The 17,672-nt window shown below is 42.7% G+C and overlaps 1 protein-coding gene across 2 annotated transcripts in view; it reads right to left on the minus strand.

Annotated features, from left to right (window-relative positions):
* Positions 1-10,924: 10,924 nt before the first annotated feature.
* tox (thymocyte selection-associated high mobility group box) overlaps positions 10,925-17,672 on the minus strand; it is a 40,700-nt gene continuing 33,952 nt past the window's right edge. For both annotated transcript variants that reach the window (XM_046407748.1, XM_046407747.1), the window contains 5 exons: positions 17,337-17,573; positions 16,840-16,920; positions 16,203-16,682; positions 12,564-12,724; positions 10,925-12,449 (listed from right to left, as the gene is read on the minus strand). In XM_046407748.1, coding sequence (XP_046263704.1) covers positions 12,413-12,449; positions 12,564-12,724; positions 16,203-16,682; positions 16,840-16,920; positions 17,337-17,573 — 996 coding nt within the window. In that variant the 3' untranslated portion in view covers positions 10,925-12,412. The remainder of the gene's footprint in view (positions 12,450-12,563; positions 12,725-16,202; positions 16,683-16,839; positions 16,921-17,336; positions 17,574-17,672) is intronic.

Genomic DNA, 17,672 nt, shown 5'->3' on the forward strand with positions numbered 1-17,672 from the left:
ACACACACACACACACACACACACACACACAGAGCTCATTGTCAGTACATTTATCACTGTTTGTTTGCCTAGCAACTGTGAATGGTGATCAAACATTACCACTGGTGAATCATCACAGATGCTCACAAACTTTCATCCAAGGGCAAACAGAAATCACACATTGCATATATTTTTTTTAGCTTTTGTGCACCTTATGAACACAAGGTCCTGAGGGTGCTAGAGTCTACGTTCACCTGTGGGACCTGAGGAGAGGAGACAGAAGATCGTGTGTGATTTTAAAGATTTAATTCTATGTTGTTATGGGCCAAACAGATGAAGAACACCACAGTGACGCAGCTGTATCAGGTTACAGCCCTATGGAAGAGATGCTACCTCATCACCATGTTGCCTCTGCTGTAACACAACATGACCAGTAAGTACGTGATATTTACACAATATATACAAAGAAGACTATCCTTAAAATTGTATGCTATAGGTGCTTACAGTTATTGGAGGTTGAAACAAGAGAGTCCAGTCCATCGACTTCAGGCATTAAGAGGGATTTTTCCAATCTGTTCCACGCAGTCTTTTTATAGCAGAAAATGTAAATTTGCCTACAGGTATTTTGCTTATGTTGGTGCTGTCAGTCATCAGAGCCCAGCGTGTGTTCCCTGTCCCCTCATGTCCTGCTTCCTGTGTGGTTTGTTCTGAAGATGCTGTCATTTGTAACAGACTGGCTCACATTATTGGTAACACACACAGACACAAATTCAAAGTTAGACATTTTTTTTGTTGGATCTTAGCACATGTAAATGATAAACACTGCAGCAATATGACAAATCTTGCAGTTTATTACCCAGTAGGCCTCGTGTGCTTATACAACTGTACTGTGTGTGTGTGTGTGTGTGTGTGTGTGTGTGTGAGACCAGATGCTCCAGACACAACCCAGGCTCTACTGCTAACAGAGGGCTCCATCTCCACGGTCCAGCCTGCCGCACTGTCTGATCTCGGGAACATTACAGTCATAGGTCATTATGTGTGTTCGTGTATTTGTGTGTATTTGTACGTACATCCGCAGTCATTGAGTGTTAGAATGTCAGAATAGCTACACGGTAGCTGCTTGCCACATCACCTTTTTTGATGTATGAACGAAGGGGTGTAAATTCTACACACAGGACATGTCTCCATCCCACTTTCAGGTCTGAGTCATAACCGTATCTCAGTGCTGGATGAACAGTCCTTCAGAACCCTGCCTTCCCTCCACACCTTACTGCTGGACCACAACCTTCTGACCAGCCAGTCTCTACAGGGTGGAGCTCTGACTAATTTAACCCAGCTAGAGGTCCTTGCTCTGGGCCACAACCTAATCAGCATGGTGGGTCCTTTCTCAAGGGAAAGATGTATTTGGGAAAATTTCCAAAATAAACAAGAATTTGGGTGATCCAGTAGGCAAGAGATTGTTATTTTAACACTGTCATAATGAGTGACAACGACACAGCAGATGATAAGTCAAAATTTTCACAAAAGTCTTCTCATATTGAGAAACAACTACCTGACCTTTGATATGCTAGCATTCTAAGTACTCTAAATTGAATAAAGCCTGTACTTTTTCTCCTGACTTGATGTGCAGATCCAAGGTGGCTGGTTTAAAGGTAGCAAGGCCCTAAGGAGCCTGAAACTGGAGGGAAACCTGCTCACCGGATTGGACTCTGGTTCCTTACCTCTGAACGACCTAAAACGTCTGGAGAGTCTGGATTTGTCAGATAACCTGATAGATCACCTGGATAAAAATAGGTTAGCACATGTTTTAAAGAGTTCTGTACTGTCTCTTATCTTATACTTTGTTTTTCATACTTTATTGCAATAGTGCAATAATTTAAAGTATTTTTGCATTTTCAGTTTTTCAGTTTTGTTTTGTTTTTGTTTGTTTGTTTGTTTGTTTTTTAAGAAATGAGCTTCAGCAACATCAGTGTAATGTATACAGTATGATGGTGTCTTGTGGTCTTAGCTTCAGTGGGTTGGTGAGTCTGCAGACTCTGGATCTGTCCAGAAACCGTTTAAGCTCTGCTCCTGCTGAAGCATTTTCCTACCTCAGCTGGCTGACAAACCTCAACCTGGACCTGAACTCATGGAACTGCTCCTGTCAGCTGCTTGAGCTGGCTGCCTTCCTGTCCACCTTCATACAACAACCCGACAAGGTGCAGGAGTTCTTCTTCAGCCGGTGCACATTTCCACTCCAGCTTAACTTGCATTCTGTTTGATGATGCAGGTGTGATGTGTATTATAAGTAATTTGAGGAGATTATACTCAATAGTTAGGATTTTGAATAAAGTGATAAATTCCTTAAATCAGTTTACTGATCCTGCTTATTTCAAGATTCTATCATTTGTTTAGTAGAAAATCCCAAACTTGGTGAAACTGCATTGGAAACAATTGAAACTAGACTTGCATGCAGCTTAAGGAGAAAATGACCAGTACAAGTACTTAACCTAAACCTGAAGTCTTTCCCTCTGTTACTCTCAGACCCTCTATAACGGCCGTAGGATGGTATGTGTGAGTGCTGACAACCCGGCTGTAACCACAATGCTGGAGCTGACTGAGGCCAACTGTGTCCCGTCCAATCAGAACATCACAGTGCAGATAGAGACGAGGGGCAGCGTGACGCCTCAAATGTATGCTCGAGACCTGGCCATCGCATCAGTGATCTGCTTTATTGGTGAGAATGAAAGAAAATGGTTTGATTTGCTCAATGCAGCTGTGCCATGATGTTACTAATTCACTTTTAAAAAGTTTAAAGAGAATGAGATTTATAAAACAGAAAAACGTGTTGTTTGATGTGTGAAAACCAGCCAAACACAAAACAGTGCACTGAACAAAAGATTAATAAGAATTACTCATATTTTATTTTTGATAGCTGCACAGCTCTGCACCACAGGGGAGTCTCCTTTAATTACAAGGGTCGGGCTAAATTACCTATCACACTATCAATTGATACCAAAGATGCTGGATTGTGGCTCTAAAGATTTACTGCTTAATGCTTATGGATGTCATCTAGCTGCCTGATTGTTAGTATATGAAAAGACTGGTGAAAGACTGATATAGCTCCTTCATGGAAACGGTCAGAAGCAGAACCTGCATCCTTTGCTTAGACCACCTGCTAACCCCCTGCAGGCAAATTCAATACATACATCTTTTTTATGTACATCTTTTTTCCACAACTGAGTGGCATTGGTAGGGTAAAATGTATTTTCAGTGCTAGAGAAGACAACTGTCTCCTGCTAAGGTCCACTAAACATACTTACTCTCCTGCGAAGGGTTCCATCTGGAACACCACTCTGCCGTCTGAGTGTTTGGTCGTGGTTCCTGTGAGGTTTGTCAGGATAGCATGTACCCAAACCCCACTGCAGATGTCACAGACACAGGAGTGGCCAGGGCAACACGGAGGTGGTCTCCACTAGCTCGTGTTCTCCCTCCTTGGTGAGGATGAACTGTTTTAGCAGGCTATAGCCTAGTTCACCTAGACACATGCTGTAGTGTCTTGATCACGGTTTTGTTCAAATTAGGCCTGGTTATGATCTATATGAGTTTATCTGTAAGGTAAACAGCACTTATATGTGGAATTAAGGTAAAGATGGATGTTAAAGACATTAAAGGCATCACAAATTCTGCCTGTCCTGTTGTGTTCCAGGTGGTGTTGGCTTGACTCTGCTGGTAGTCCTGGTCTACTATCAAGTGTGTCTGAGGAAGAAACTGAGAGAAATTAGAGAACAGAAATTGGAAGAAGAGAGTAGCAGCACAATGACAAATCACCTAGATGAAAAGAGCAGGACCCTCTCCTTGCAAGCAAATAACAGCCAGCCATGGGACAGGGAAGCCATGATGTTGGATGCAAGGACAGATAGCAATGGTTGCCAGTTTCTGTCCTCAATTGATGGAAATGGCAGCCATTTTTGGTGCCCGGACTGTAGCCCCCAAGGACAAAAAGGGATGGGACCGAACCCTTTGAGATGGAACAACAGGATAAATGCGGGGATGGAAGCAGAGGGGGAAACAGAGAAGAGGATGGTGAGGATAATGACAGAGGAAGAAAGAAGGAAACTCGGGTCTGAGCAGGTCATCTCGAGCAGGGACTTTGCAAACAAGCCTTGGGGCAGCACCAGCTCTTTCTCTTATCCATGGAAAGAAACCTTCAGCCAGAGACCAGAAACCCTGGCTGGTTACAGAGAGATAGGAGGGAGTCAGAGGACTGACCTAGAAGGTAAGAGTAAAGGACAAGAGACATTGCACTGCAAGAGCTGTCATAGGACATACAGACCACCAGAGCAGAACGTAAGACAAGGGAGGATTCACACCAACACGAGAGACTCCGCTCTGTTTGATGGCTTCCCTTCTCAGTACAGACAGATTAACAGGAGTGCGATTGTTAACCACAACCAGTTTGACATGTTGAAGAACACAGAGCTGAGAAGAGAAACAAGAAATGTAACATTTGATCTGGAGAGGCCAAGAACCGTAGAACCAAGAAAGAGTCGAGGCAAGGACAAGAGGGAGGAGGAAGTAAGGACCTCTAGAGACAAGGAGAGAGCAAGAGTGAAAACACAAAAAGCTAAAGTCCAGTCAAGCCGGTTAGTGAAGGTTAAGCTAAACTTGAACCCGCTACGTAAAAGCAAAGTCCATCCTAAAAGGAAAACCGAACAGGGCCACTCAGACAAAAGCAGCTCAAAGAAAAGTAAAGATAAAAGGCAGGATGGAAAAGAAAAAGGAGAGGGGGAAGGGAAAGGAAAATCAGGAAAGAAAACAAAGGGGAGCAGTGATAAAATGAAGAAATCCACAAACGCTAAAGGATCGACTGAGGATGGTGAGGAAGAGAAGGAAGAAGACAGAGGAGATAATGGACAGAAAAGCAAAAAGGTGTCAAAAAGGGGACAAAGCAGGCAGCAGAGCACAGAAGGTGATCAGGGTGAGAATAAACACAGGGAGAACTCTGAACGTGGTGATGATACAAATATGGTTAACCAATCAGCCTCTGCTGTTGGACAGGGACAAAGCGTGCAGAGTGGACAGATTCACTACCAGGGAGCTGGACTGGTTTTGGGGAGCGCTCAACTTTCTTCACAATATCCCTTATCCCTGTCCGCCACTGACAGGAATCACACTACCAACCTGTCACTGCTTGGCTCAGGGGGCTCACAACTGACTGGTCACAGCCTCTCTCTTCAAGGAGGAAATTTTTTGCTCAACACCATGGCTCCAGGATCCAATGCTCTGTCCCCCAGCTATCCAGCTAATTCTGTTGCTCCTAGCATAGCAATCGGTGGGCCCAGTGTGGCTCCAAATGGTGTCTCAGACAGTTTCAGCAGGATACCTGTGACCTCTCTTCTAGCTAACACTGCACAGGCTAACCCTCTGCAGCCTAATTTAATACATACATCTCCTCTTCATACTTTCCAGTCTACAGGACTAGCCTCAAATTTAACAGCAAATCCTGCTGTTAGTTCTTCACATGGGGGGGAGCCCCTCTTGCAGAACCAGCTGCCTCCTGACAGTTCTCCTCTTATAGCAAGACTGAAGTCTGATCCAGCCCAGGGACCTGGTCCTCAGACTGACAAAGGAGTACCTCGGCTGCCCACTGAATCTCAAGCACTCCAGACCAAAGAGAGCCTCACTCTTGCAACTCAGGCATCTGCAGTTGCACATGGTTTTTCTGGGGTGACCCCTCAGGCTCCTGGACCGGTGTCCATAACGGACAATCTGTCAAACAATAACAGTCAGAAAGAAACTGGTTGCATACCTGCTGGATCGACAGTCAGTATGTCAGCTGGGGTTGTGGCTCTAACTGAAGGACAGTTAGAGACGGCAGCTGTGTCAGGAGACAGCACACAGGCAGCAGATGTGTCTGTATCAGGTGTCTCTGCAACCAGTATCCCACAAACTGTGTCCTCCACAAGTGATGCAGTTGCAACTGCTGCCCTGCTGCAGCAGGAGTACCTTTCAGAAGAAGGAGGATCCTCCCCCAGGAGGAAGCTGAGGCTGGTGCTACCCGAAAAGACGTCCAGCCGACCACCCACCTCACTGGAAAGGAAAATACGCTAGCTGCTTGTTGAAATTTTATCAATTGGTAGTCTTTAAAAAAAAAACAGTAAGTACTTCATCAATCAAATTGTTGCAAAGTCACCACACATATAAAAGCAAGTTCTCTATCAGATACAGAAAATATAAAAGTTGAGACTGACAGACTCATAGAAAACTTTTTGGGATATTTTACAGATGTTTGGGGACAATGAGTAAAAACTCTTGCTGAGTTTATTTTTATTTATTTATTTTAGTTTTGAGTTTCAAAGGTCCCCGTAGACCTTTGACATGCTATCTTTTGTAAGAGCCACTGGTTGGATTCTCAGCAGCTGTGCTGCAGCTTATCAACCATACCATGTAATCTACTTTATTTTACATTGTACTTTAAGGACTTGCCCATGTTGACTTACTTATGGAAACTTCAGTTGAATAGGAATCCTTGCTGTTATTTTTGAGTTTCAAATTACACTCTTGATCTTAGAAATGGCTGTTGACAAAACGATGTTACCCTGAGGTCCATTAACTATCTGCTCTGTGGCTTAAATGCTGCTGAGAAGCTCATCCATGCTTTTGTTACCTCCAGGCTGGATTACTGTAACTCTCTTTTGTCAGGATGCTCTAAAAAGTCTCTCAGGACTCTGCAGCTCATTCAGAACTCTGCAGCTCATGTTCTGATTAAGATTAATAGGCGTGACCACATTTCACCTGTGCTGGCCTCTCTACATTGGCTTCCAGTAAAGTTTAGAGTAGAATTTAAGATCCTCCTCCTGACCTACAAAGCCGTGCATGGTCTGGCACCATCATATGTCACTGATCTCATTGAACCATATCACCCTTCTAGGGTGCTGCCTTCCTTTGATTTGGACTAACTGGTAATACCACAAATCTCCAAGTGTAGATATGGAGCCAGGACCTTCAGTTATCAAGCTAATCTGCTGTGGAATCAATTATCAGCCTCAGTTCAGACGGCAGATACACTTTCTATGTTTAAAAGTAGACTTTAAACCCTCCTTTTTGACAAAGCCTACAGTTAGGACTGGTTCAGGCTCTGTCTGGACCAATTTCTTGTTATGCTGCATTAGGTTTAGAATGCAGAGGGAGATCCTTGGACACAGAGCTTTCAGAGCAGGGGTTCTGCTCGAGGTTTCGGCCTGTTTAAAGGAAGTTTTTTTCTCGCCACTGTCGCCAAATGCTTACTCAGTGTGGGGCTTTGCGCTGTGACCTGTTTCTCTCTGATTCTCTTTCCTTGAATGTGTTGTTTACGCACCTGTAAAGTGTCTTGAGATAACTTTGTTATGAATAGGCACTTTAAATAAAATTGAACTGAATTGAATTGAATTGAATCATATCACAGGATCTTCATCAATAGATGGATCTTGCTTAGTAAAACAGATGAAGTCGCTCAGTAAAGTTCTATATTTTCAGTTTCATGATCTTCACTTACTGTGATCACCACTAGCTTCTTTACAAAGCAAACTCCATTTGCTGATGAAGATAATGTAATAAGGTCAAAAGCAGGAAAACAGCTACTAAATGGACCTTGATGTGAATGTGTTGTCATTTGATGTTACTTGGTATGGGTGTGTAATGTACACTGAGATATACTGGACTAAAATGGAATGATATTTTAAATATATTTTGCATATTTCTATTTTATGTATACACTTTAAACTATTAATTTTATTACTAATTACTAAAATTATTATAGAGAACTTGTTCTTCAGTTCAATGATGGAGGCATCAAATCAGCCTGAACAGGAAACAAGCTGAAACAGAAGTGCCTTTGACCTCTGTGCTGACTGTAACAGGTTGCCAAAGCTTTAATGTGTTGCTGTTGGATTGGGTTTCGGTTTTGGCACCAGGACACCTGTTGGCAGTGTGTTGAGTTTCACTGGTCACACTGCTAACCTCTGAATGCTGCCTACGGGCGGTTTGGTTAGCACTTAACAAACCTTTACTGTCTGAGCAGCTACGATTGAACAGCTCAACCCTCTGCTGTGGAGGACCACGAGTCACTGTGATCTGTTACACTGACCAGCCCTTTATTGTTTGAATGTGCACTGTGTGGTATTTTATACATCACTGCAGGCTATTCCTTGTCAAATCAGTTTGGTTTGGTTTGTCAGTGCTGAAAGCTCATTTCTCAGAAGCCTTGCTGTTTCTTTTTGCAAAGCATGCTAACACAAATGCAAACCAGTGGAAAAAAAAGCCTCCTCTTCCTGTTTTGTGACATAAATAATGCAGCAGGTGTGCTGGCTCATACTACACAAATTAATCAAAAGCCAATAAATGAGTGATTTATTGATGATTAAATTCTGCCGGCAGAAGCTTTTAATTCTCCATCAGTCCTGTGAAACTGTAAACACAACACTGTCATTATCATTTTGCAAAGTTGATATGTTGAACATGTTAGCAACTGGCTGCTTCATTATACATCCAGCAGACACAGGGCAGCATCATCGTTCATTTGGAGTCGTGTTTCGGGTATACTGATGAATGTCCGATATTGACTCTTTTAGCTCTGTGCTTTTTCTCTGCCAATCCCCGAGAAAGATTTGTGTGTCTTTAGCTGCTAAATGCTCCACTATTGCCACGTCTCCACTTCATGCTGTTGCTCAGCTCAGCTCAGTTCAGCGTGTTTCTGGTTCTGGCTGCTTTTCTCGATTCCCTTTTCCACTGCAGCTGGTAGCTTTTCAACGCATGCAGGATTCTTAGGGGTTTGTCCTACGACCGGTGACACCAGCATCATCTTCAGCGCAACACAAACACACAGGAACATTGGAGACATTTCCTTTTGAGATATAAACAGAGGGACATCAGTACTTCGTCCTGACTTTATCTTGTACTTGTACCATATGGATTTACTGGATGCCATTACACATGTTCATTTCTCTCTCATTATTAATATACAAAAAGACTGATAAGTGCATCTTCAAAAGTGCACCATCCAGTGTCTCAGGCTGCCAAATCTCAGGTATGTTTATTATCTTTTTGTCTGTATTTTGACTTTGCATCTCATTGCTGATGGTGATGTAAAGCACTGCCAGATCCCAGTTTGGAGCTGACTTAAAACTCGACTGTGAAACAAGTGTCTTTTGTTTCCATCGGGGGGCAGTGTGTATCTGCTGTTAGACAGAAACACAGCTTTGACTTATGACGATTAGAAATGAGTTGGTATTGATTTGGAGACAAAATGTAATTAAGGCAGAGAGGTAGCTAATCTCTACAAACTGTGTACAACCTAGAGAAATTATTTTACATCAAAAAAAGACTGACAGAATTAAAACATTTTTTAACATTTGGTGTCATCTTTTAAAATATCAAAATGTTAAAGTGTACAGCTGTAACTCAGAAAAATACAGAAAGCTCTCATATTTTGTGTAGCTTGAGGTTTTTGTGAACGTTTCAGAATTAAGATTTAAATACTGACAGTGGTAATCATCAACACAAGATTGTTCTGTTCAGAAAAGATACACCTTAAGGGAATCTTGTCAGAGAGAAGAAAAACATGTAGCAATGAAGGGTTAGGGAACTGGACTAAGTGACACACATTACTCAACACCAGCCTGCATCCATCACCTGGACTACACCAACACCTTCTATTGTTAGCAATAATCTGACTGTTTCCTCAGGCATGTGTGTGTGAAATGCAAATGTTGAATGCAAGAGAAGAAATGCCTGGTGGGCTCTGACTCGCCCCCGCACCGACTGTAGGCTTGTTTCTGCTGAAAGATGTATAGGAATGACTTGTAATTTATACACATGTAAAAACTATTAGTGTCTCCCCCCTCCTCTAGCTCACTCACTAATCTACATTAGTGCAGCAGATACAGTCAAATTGATTATCAATCCTCATGCCTGCTGGTATCAATCGGACCAATAACCATCAAGATGAGGAATCCCTCAGGAAAGGATCTTCTATTGTTTAAACCATAAACACAACAACAGTGCACCACATTGGCTCTTTTCTTAATCGTATGTGCCAGCTGTTTTCCAACAGAAAGACCAGATTTTGCTCCAGTTTTCTCTCTTGTGTATCGGCACTACATTCAAAATATTGAGAAGGTGGATTATATACACCAACCAACCACAAAAAACCACCAAATTAATATTTTGTCTGTCCCCCTTTGTGCTGCCAAACCAGCTCTGATCCGTCAGGGGAAGGGACACAGGACCTCTGGGGGTGTTTTGTGCTCACCAGCATCACAGTGTTTAGTGGGATGGGGTGTGTAAAAGAACATCCACATGACTGTCAGAACCCAAGGTTTCCCCGCAGAACATTACATTGTAAACAGATAATTAATGTTCTTCACTTCACCTGTCAGTGGTGTTAAACTTGTGGCCGATCGATGTATATTTGTCCATAATAAAACAGCTTTCTTCAGTTTTTTTTTTTTTTTTTTGACCACTTTAAGAATTTCACCACAAGCTGAATGTCACACACAAAACTGACAGATTATTCCACTTGTGTATTTTTTATAGCTAACTTGTATTACTATTTGTCATTATTGTGTTTCTGTCACAGATGTACATTAAGTCCAGTATTTGCTCTTCTGTTTATGGTCAGTCAGTTCAGCAGTGGTTCAGTCTTGATATTTACATCTCTCGCACGCACAGTCACATGGCTAAAACATGTTGAGAATCTCTGTAATGAATTTTCTGTTGAAACTATTTTTAGATGATCCATGACTCCAAAGACATTAGCTTTGCAATTAGCTGCTTTGGATACATGCAAAGGCCACGATACAAACACAAAGTGTGCTGTGGTGCAGCGCACAGCGAGTGGTAAAGGTTTACATTATTACGCTGGTGTGCAGTTAATTAAAGCAACTGTCACAAACTGTTCAAAAATAAGCAGCATAAAAGAGGCAGGTTTTGGAGTAATGACTGCACATCAATGCAGCACTGACTTTATTCTCAAACACATTATTAGAATCTAAAAATAAGAAAATCTTCATGGTTGTTGTTGCCCAGAGTCCTTTCATCTGCCAAAAAAAAAACCACATTAATACAAAGAGAAACAGAGCGACAGATATGTGTCTCTCATCATCATCATCATCATCAACACTAAAACAAAACTCGATTTGATTAAAAAACATTAAAACACAGCCAACCCAGCAACAGTTATAGTTTCTTAAATAGCCTCTGTGCACAGAGAAATAGAGATGACAAAAGAGACCATGCAATCCAATCAAACACTCTGCCTTCTCATTAACGTTTCACACACTCACACACACGCACAGTTTGGATCCAAATCAATATTATCAACAGACATATGCCAGGAGGAGGGGCTGTCATCGTACAAAGGAGTATTTTTTTGTTTCATTTTTTTTCCCAACAAAGAATTGTTTGATATTTCATTATTCTGAGAACTAAAATACATTTTCTACCCTGCAGATCTGAGCGTCGCTGCCACAGAACAATGAAAGTTCTTTAATTGTACACAATTATTCACAGTCGGTGCCTGGTTAAAATGGCAACACTGCTTCACCTCCTTCTCTTATTGTCTTTAGCTGAATAAAGCAGTGTGAATTCAGCCATTATCACTGAGCTCAACACGGCTTCTGTTCAGAACCACAATATGTTTTCTGTCTCTGCAGACAGTGTGTGGGACTTCAGTCCACACTGCATCAAACTGAGGGCTTAAATTCTTATAATTAAAGAACCAAGTGGGGAACACAATTTGTTTACTATCAACCCTTTGTTTGTGTCACTTTGGCTGTAGGACACAGCAACTACAAGGTCAAAAAAAAGAAATAAAATAAAATCGTTTGCTTTAATTTGACAGCGCAAACAATTATGTTACAGCTATGTACACTTGCTCTTCAGAGCCTTTTGGACCTGACGGTAAATATCCTCTTTACGAAATGAGGAAGGAGATTTGAACTTTTTAGGGCAGACAGGAAACTAGACAGAATATTCCTTTGTGAGGGAGGTTGGGGTATGTACACCTATCACAATGTTTCACAGCATAGGACCTGTCCAACTCCCCTCACTGCTATAAACATTTCCAATTCAAATCATTGCATCTGTAAATGATCAGGACCGACAAATACAGCCAACCGCAGATGTCTTTCCAGCCAAGGGACATGCAGGAGCTGGACGAAGGTGTTTCCTCTTCTCGTTCTTTACATTGTCCTGTTGTGCCTTAGAAGAGGCATTTTAGCAATGGACAAATATGTCCCATTTTTCTACTGCTTGCGCTTTTGTCTGAAGTGCTGAACTCAAGTGAAGTTCAAAAGTAGGCTGATCTGTCGGTTGAGTCCTCAAAGGGGTGAGATTGGAGTAGGCTGGCCTGGGTGCATGTCAAATGAGGTTCCGGGATGTGGCAGCAGAAGTGTGGCGTCACTTTGTCCTGAGATTAGCTCAGATAGAGATGCTTGTCTCGCTGAAGACCTCTGTAGGAGGAGAGGAGACCCACAAAGTGAGGCTACAGTATCCTGTACAATGGTGATGAGGAGGAGCACCACCAAGCTTTTCACAACCAGTCTACTAACATCCACACTACCTACCCGTTGCCATGGTAATCAGTGCTCCAGTCCAGAGAGGGGTGGTGGTTCGGCGTGTGTCGACCCAGCTGGTGGTAGTCCATTGATGATGACATCACTGCTCCACCATTAAGCATACCTCCTCCTATTGGCTGGTAGTCAGGCTGGAGGGAAGGGGGATAACCCTGGAATTAGAGAAGAAAATCTCTATTATATTTACAAGTCAGAAGACGCCGTCAGCCACGCACAGATGTGTACCCTGCTAATAGTAATATTCCAGCTGCTGTTACACAGCTTACTGCAGTAGAAAGATGCATTTATGTGTCCTTGCAATACAAATGACAGCGGGAGGAAACGAAAACACAGAGTCAGTCAGTAGTTTTTTGACCCTTGTTTACTAACAAGGTCAACAGCACGAGCTTGTAGAGGCAAATTCTGCAGTTTGCATCGGGATCACACTCCAGAGTCATAACTCACTACGATCTTTTACAATTTTGCAGGGCATCATAATATCTCAATATGTCCCTCACAAATTAACACCCATAGATCCACTAACACCAAAACAGCTAATTCAGCAGACTCTTAAATTGCCAACGTGTCAAAACAGAGTCGGGCTTTGAAAACCACTTTTTAAATTATAACCTTTGCTTCGGCTGAATCCTGTTATTCTGTTTTCAACGTCTAACAGTTCATCTTGTATGGAAAAAATGATTAAAAAGTCAATCCCTTTCCATTCATCACAGTGTTATTGTGCAGGTGTGAATGTCAGAGACCATTACAGTAATGGTGGCTTGTTCGCGATCTCTTTCACCATGAAGGAGACCAAAGACTAAGCTATAGTACATGTTCTTCTAGCAAGCCAACCTATAGCACCTCTCTGTAAAATGGTTTGTGATTAACTGGGACATGAATGAATGGAGACACAGATCAGTCACAGGTTCATCATCAGTAATTACACAGTTTTAAGTGGCAGGAGGGAGGAGCAAGCGAGGACGAGTGAAGACGGGATAAAAAGGTAGTAGGCGAGGAAGAGGAAGCAGGGGAAGAGGAGGAGGAGGAGAAGGAAAAGGAGCATGTGTCTGAGCACAGGATACTTGAGGGAGGGGAGAGAGAGAGAGAGAGAGAGAGAGAGAGAGAGAGAGAGAGATGGAAAAAGGGAAAAATCATCGAGTGCAAGGACAAGGTGCAGGAGTGTGTGTGTGTGTGTGTGTGAGTGAGAGAGAGAGAGAGAAGCTGAAAGGGAAGTTAATCTGAGTGTTGTGAGTGAAAGAGGAGAAAGAGGAGGACAGCAGGTGGTTGGGTTCGCCCCCTCTCCTCCCCCTCTCCTCCTCTACCTCACCTATTCATCCATTGTTGAGCAAATTCTTCTCCTTCACTCCTTCACAAAGACCCCATCTGCCTCTTTTGTCTCTCTCTCTTTCTCCCTTCCCCCATCATTTCTCACTCTTCTCACTCAGAGGGAAAAAAAAAGTTTGGAGCTTTGTCACTGTGTCCTCTCTTTTTTTCCGTCACTCTTTTTTGTTTGCTCTTTCTGCCTCTCTTTTTTTTTTGCTAAAAATATGCAAAATATGGGAGAGAGAAAGGGGGATTATGGCAGTGTGGAATTTAAAAGTGCACTATAAAAAGGAGGATAAAATGGGAAGTCAGTCTCAGTGGTAATCCCCCCCACCCCCCAGCCCCATTTCTGAACTATTTAGAAGAAGCACTTGCATCATCATCTCACATGGTCTTAACACAAATTCAAATCACAGCCACTCTACTAGAACTAACAAAAATAAGAGAGGCCACATCAAACCACATCAGTTTTTAGTTCAATACTGTTCTAGTCTGTTCACTACTGAGGTACTCCTGCTATGACACCCATCTCACTGTGTGTGTCCATCTCCATCCACTTCTGCAGATAAAGAAGAACTTCATAACCTGTGGTTCATGTACACGTGAGGGTAAGGAAAAAGAAATGTAGCAAGCAAGTATGGATGATTTAATATTTTATAGCACTAAAAATATAAGTTGCGTTAAAACGCAGACTTTTTTCCTCCTCTCTGAGCCCTTGCAGAAGATGTACTGCAATTTACAATCATGTTGTGTTTTGGGGTCCACACAAAGTGGATCTACCAAATGCAGCAGTCTGCCTTCGTGGACACAACAGCTTGCTGAACTTCCTCTTCTTTATACAATACTTTTTATTGGCACTGTATATGTCAGAAGTGACACCATTCAGCTGCATTATTCAATATGTTATAACATATTTAGCACTATCCAGTAATGGCTTTATATTTGATTTGCTGTCTCTTAGGATGGGAGTGATGCTTTCACATTTAGAAAAGATGGTGACTGAAGACATTTAGGTAAACACTTGTATCCACAAGCTTCCCGATCCACAGCAGCCACACTGACAAGACTGCCTGACTCAGTAAACAAAATCAGAAAAATTCATGGTGTTACTTCTTCATCAGACCTTGCTTAAAGATAATTATTGTGCACAAAATAATTGTGGAAAAAAAATGATAACATGATCAGGTCACATAATCACAGTTTATTAGTGCTAAAAGTCAATAAATAGGTAATAGTGAATTATTGCCCTTCAAAGAAACATCTGTTACTTAAACACATGTTCTGGAGGTGTTTGCGTCTCCTTTAGGAATGAGTAAATGATTTGAAAAGACTTTAAAGAAGTGTTAAGTTTCAGATGGAGTAAACACTTTAAGGTGCTCTTAAAGATGAGAAAACTAATTTTTTTTTGTGACCTGCATCATTGCAATCTGGGTTTTGAATCATTAGTTTGCCTGACTTAACAGAAACATTTAATATTGTCATTCTCTCCGCTCCTTTCACTATTTGACTTCAAATGTCAGGGGAACAGAGAGACGAAGTGTTGTTCAAAAACTATTAAAAACAAATCAGTGAGCCACACTGTTGCAGTAGTCATGCCCTTATTAACATGAACACATACACTGTAGTTTATTTTGACTCAATCCCACATATACTGTCCTTCTGCTGGAAATACTCATTCTAAATGTGGATTAATCAACCACAGAAAATAGTCTCCATAAATGCACTGTTGTCTCCTGTTAGATTAATGTTTGCTAAAAACAATAGTAGCCAGATGTAAAACTATACAGACCAAAATATCCAAACACACCTCAAGGGGCTGTTTTCAGGGTTTGGGCTCGGTCCTTTCCAGTGAAGGGAAATCTTGATGCTTCAGTATACCAAGACATTTTGGACAAAGCAAAGTCCATAAAGACATGGGTGGATGAGTTTGGTGTGGAAGAACTTGACTGGCACACACAGAGCCCTGACCTCAAACCCATCAAACACATTTGGGGTGAACTGGTACGGAGACTGAGAACCAGGCCTTTTGGTCCAACATCAGTGGCCTCATTACTGCTCTATTCCATGAATGGGCAAAAATAACCACAGACACAATGTACCAATATAAATTTAGCTGCAAAGCTGTCTGTGTATTTCGAATGTGATGTCATTAAAGTCCCTGTTGGTGTCAGGAACAGTCAGGAGGCCCGATACTTTTGTCTATATAGTGTGTATACGTGAGTTAGGAGTGCTATGAACAGGGTCGGAAAGTGCGAAAAATGCCCCTCGTCAGATGGAGACCAATGCATAATCCCAGTCAACTTGATGTGCATTCAGTGTGTGACTGACCTGTGTGATGGCAGGTGAGTGTGTCATTCCCAGTGAGTGTCCACTGAGCTGCTGGTGCTGATGGTGTGGACTGTGCAGCCCTCCCAGGTGTGCCTGGCTGTGGAGGGGAGGGCTGACTTGGAGAGGAGGGGTGGATGCTGCTGTCATGCTGCCGAGGGACAGAGGCCCCTGGTGGGGGACACTGGGCCGCGGCACCGTCCCCCTGGAGGACAGAGCCTGGAGCTGGGGGTGGATCTGGGTGTGAGGAGGGGGCAGGTGGGGGCCAAGGCCAGGGCTTGAGGTGTGGGAAGGGTGTGACGGGTGAGGATATGCCATGTACATGCCTGGATGCTGAGGGGGAGGGAGAGAGTGAGGGTGGGAGGGGTGCTGGCCTGTGTGACCGGAGTAGACTGGAGGTTTGGGTGTAAACATTGAGGTAGAGGAAGAGGAAGACGAGGAGGAAGAGTGGGGCGGCTTCATTTCAGATGGATCGTTGTAGCTCTGGAGAATAAGAAAAAGTAGAACAGAAAATTAGTTTGCAGCTTTCAGATTGACACTTTTACCCCTTTAAGGCATCTGGTAAATGCCAATAACTTGAATTATCACTCTGTGTGTGTGTGTGTGTGTGTGTGTGTGTGAATGTGTGTGTTTGCAGCACCTGTGAGACCAGACTGGCCCTGTAGGCAGCCAGCTGTTTCAGATATTCCTTCTTAGCTGTCTCTGTCCTCTTCTTGTACACCTGTAACACAAACATTTTACTTCTCTACCAGCTACTGGACAATCAATCTTCATCACAGTTTATAAAGCCATTTCTACTGATCAATTTAATGAGCAGTTTTTAATCAGGTGATAAATCTCCAGTGAACTGCAGCTGGGAGCATTCAACAATGTCCTGTGTAGTCAGTCAGAATTTTGGCTGCATCAAGTCATCATCATAACATCACACAAACTCAGGTACAATCATTACGGGCAGCTATCACAAACTCTGATATTTGTTTCAGTCAAGATCAAAGTTCTGGACCAACATTTCCATCTTTGGAGCTGTGACACTAGCTTGGCCAAAGACTGGCAACATCATTTTCTAATATTTGCGTTTCTATGTGTCACCTTGCTCAATTGGCGATTCTTTTGCTAAATCAAAGATGGAATATCTACCTGCTTCTGTTCCTCTCCCAGGCCATCCCACATGGAGGCTACTATCTTTGACACCTCCCCAAAGGTAGCGTTGGGGTTCTGGGCCTTGATGTTGGCTTGGGTGTCCCTGAAGAATAAGGCGTAGGCGGACACTGGCTTCACTGGCTCATTAGGGTCCTTTCGCTTCTTCTTCTTTGGCGTTTTAGGTTTCTTGGAGATGTCCACTGTTGCTGGCCTCTTCTCTCCTCCACTGCCCAGCTAAGAGGACAAGAGGCATGAAGGAAGTTGAGTGGACACAGGCAGGTTTGAACAAAGTGTGGATAGATGAATATATGGATGGACAGAGGAACAGCAAGA

The sequence above is a fragment of the Scatophagus argus genome, chromosome 13, assembly GCF_020382885.2.
Source record: "Scatophagus argus isolate fScaArg1 chromosome 13, fScaArg1.pri, whole genome shotgun sequence".
Classification (NCBI taxonomy): domain Eukaryota; kingdom Metazoa; phylum Chordata; class Actinopteri; family Scatophagidae; genus Scatophagus; species Scatophagus argus.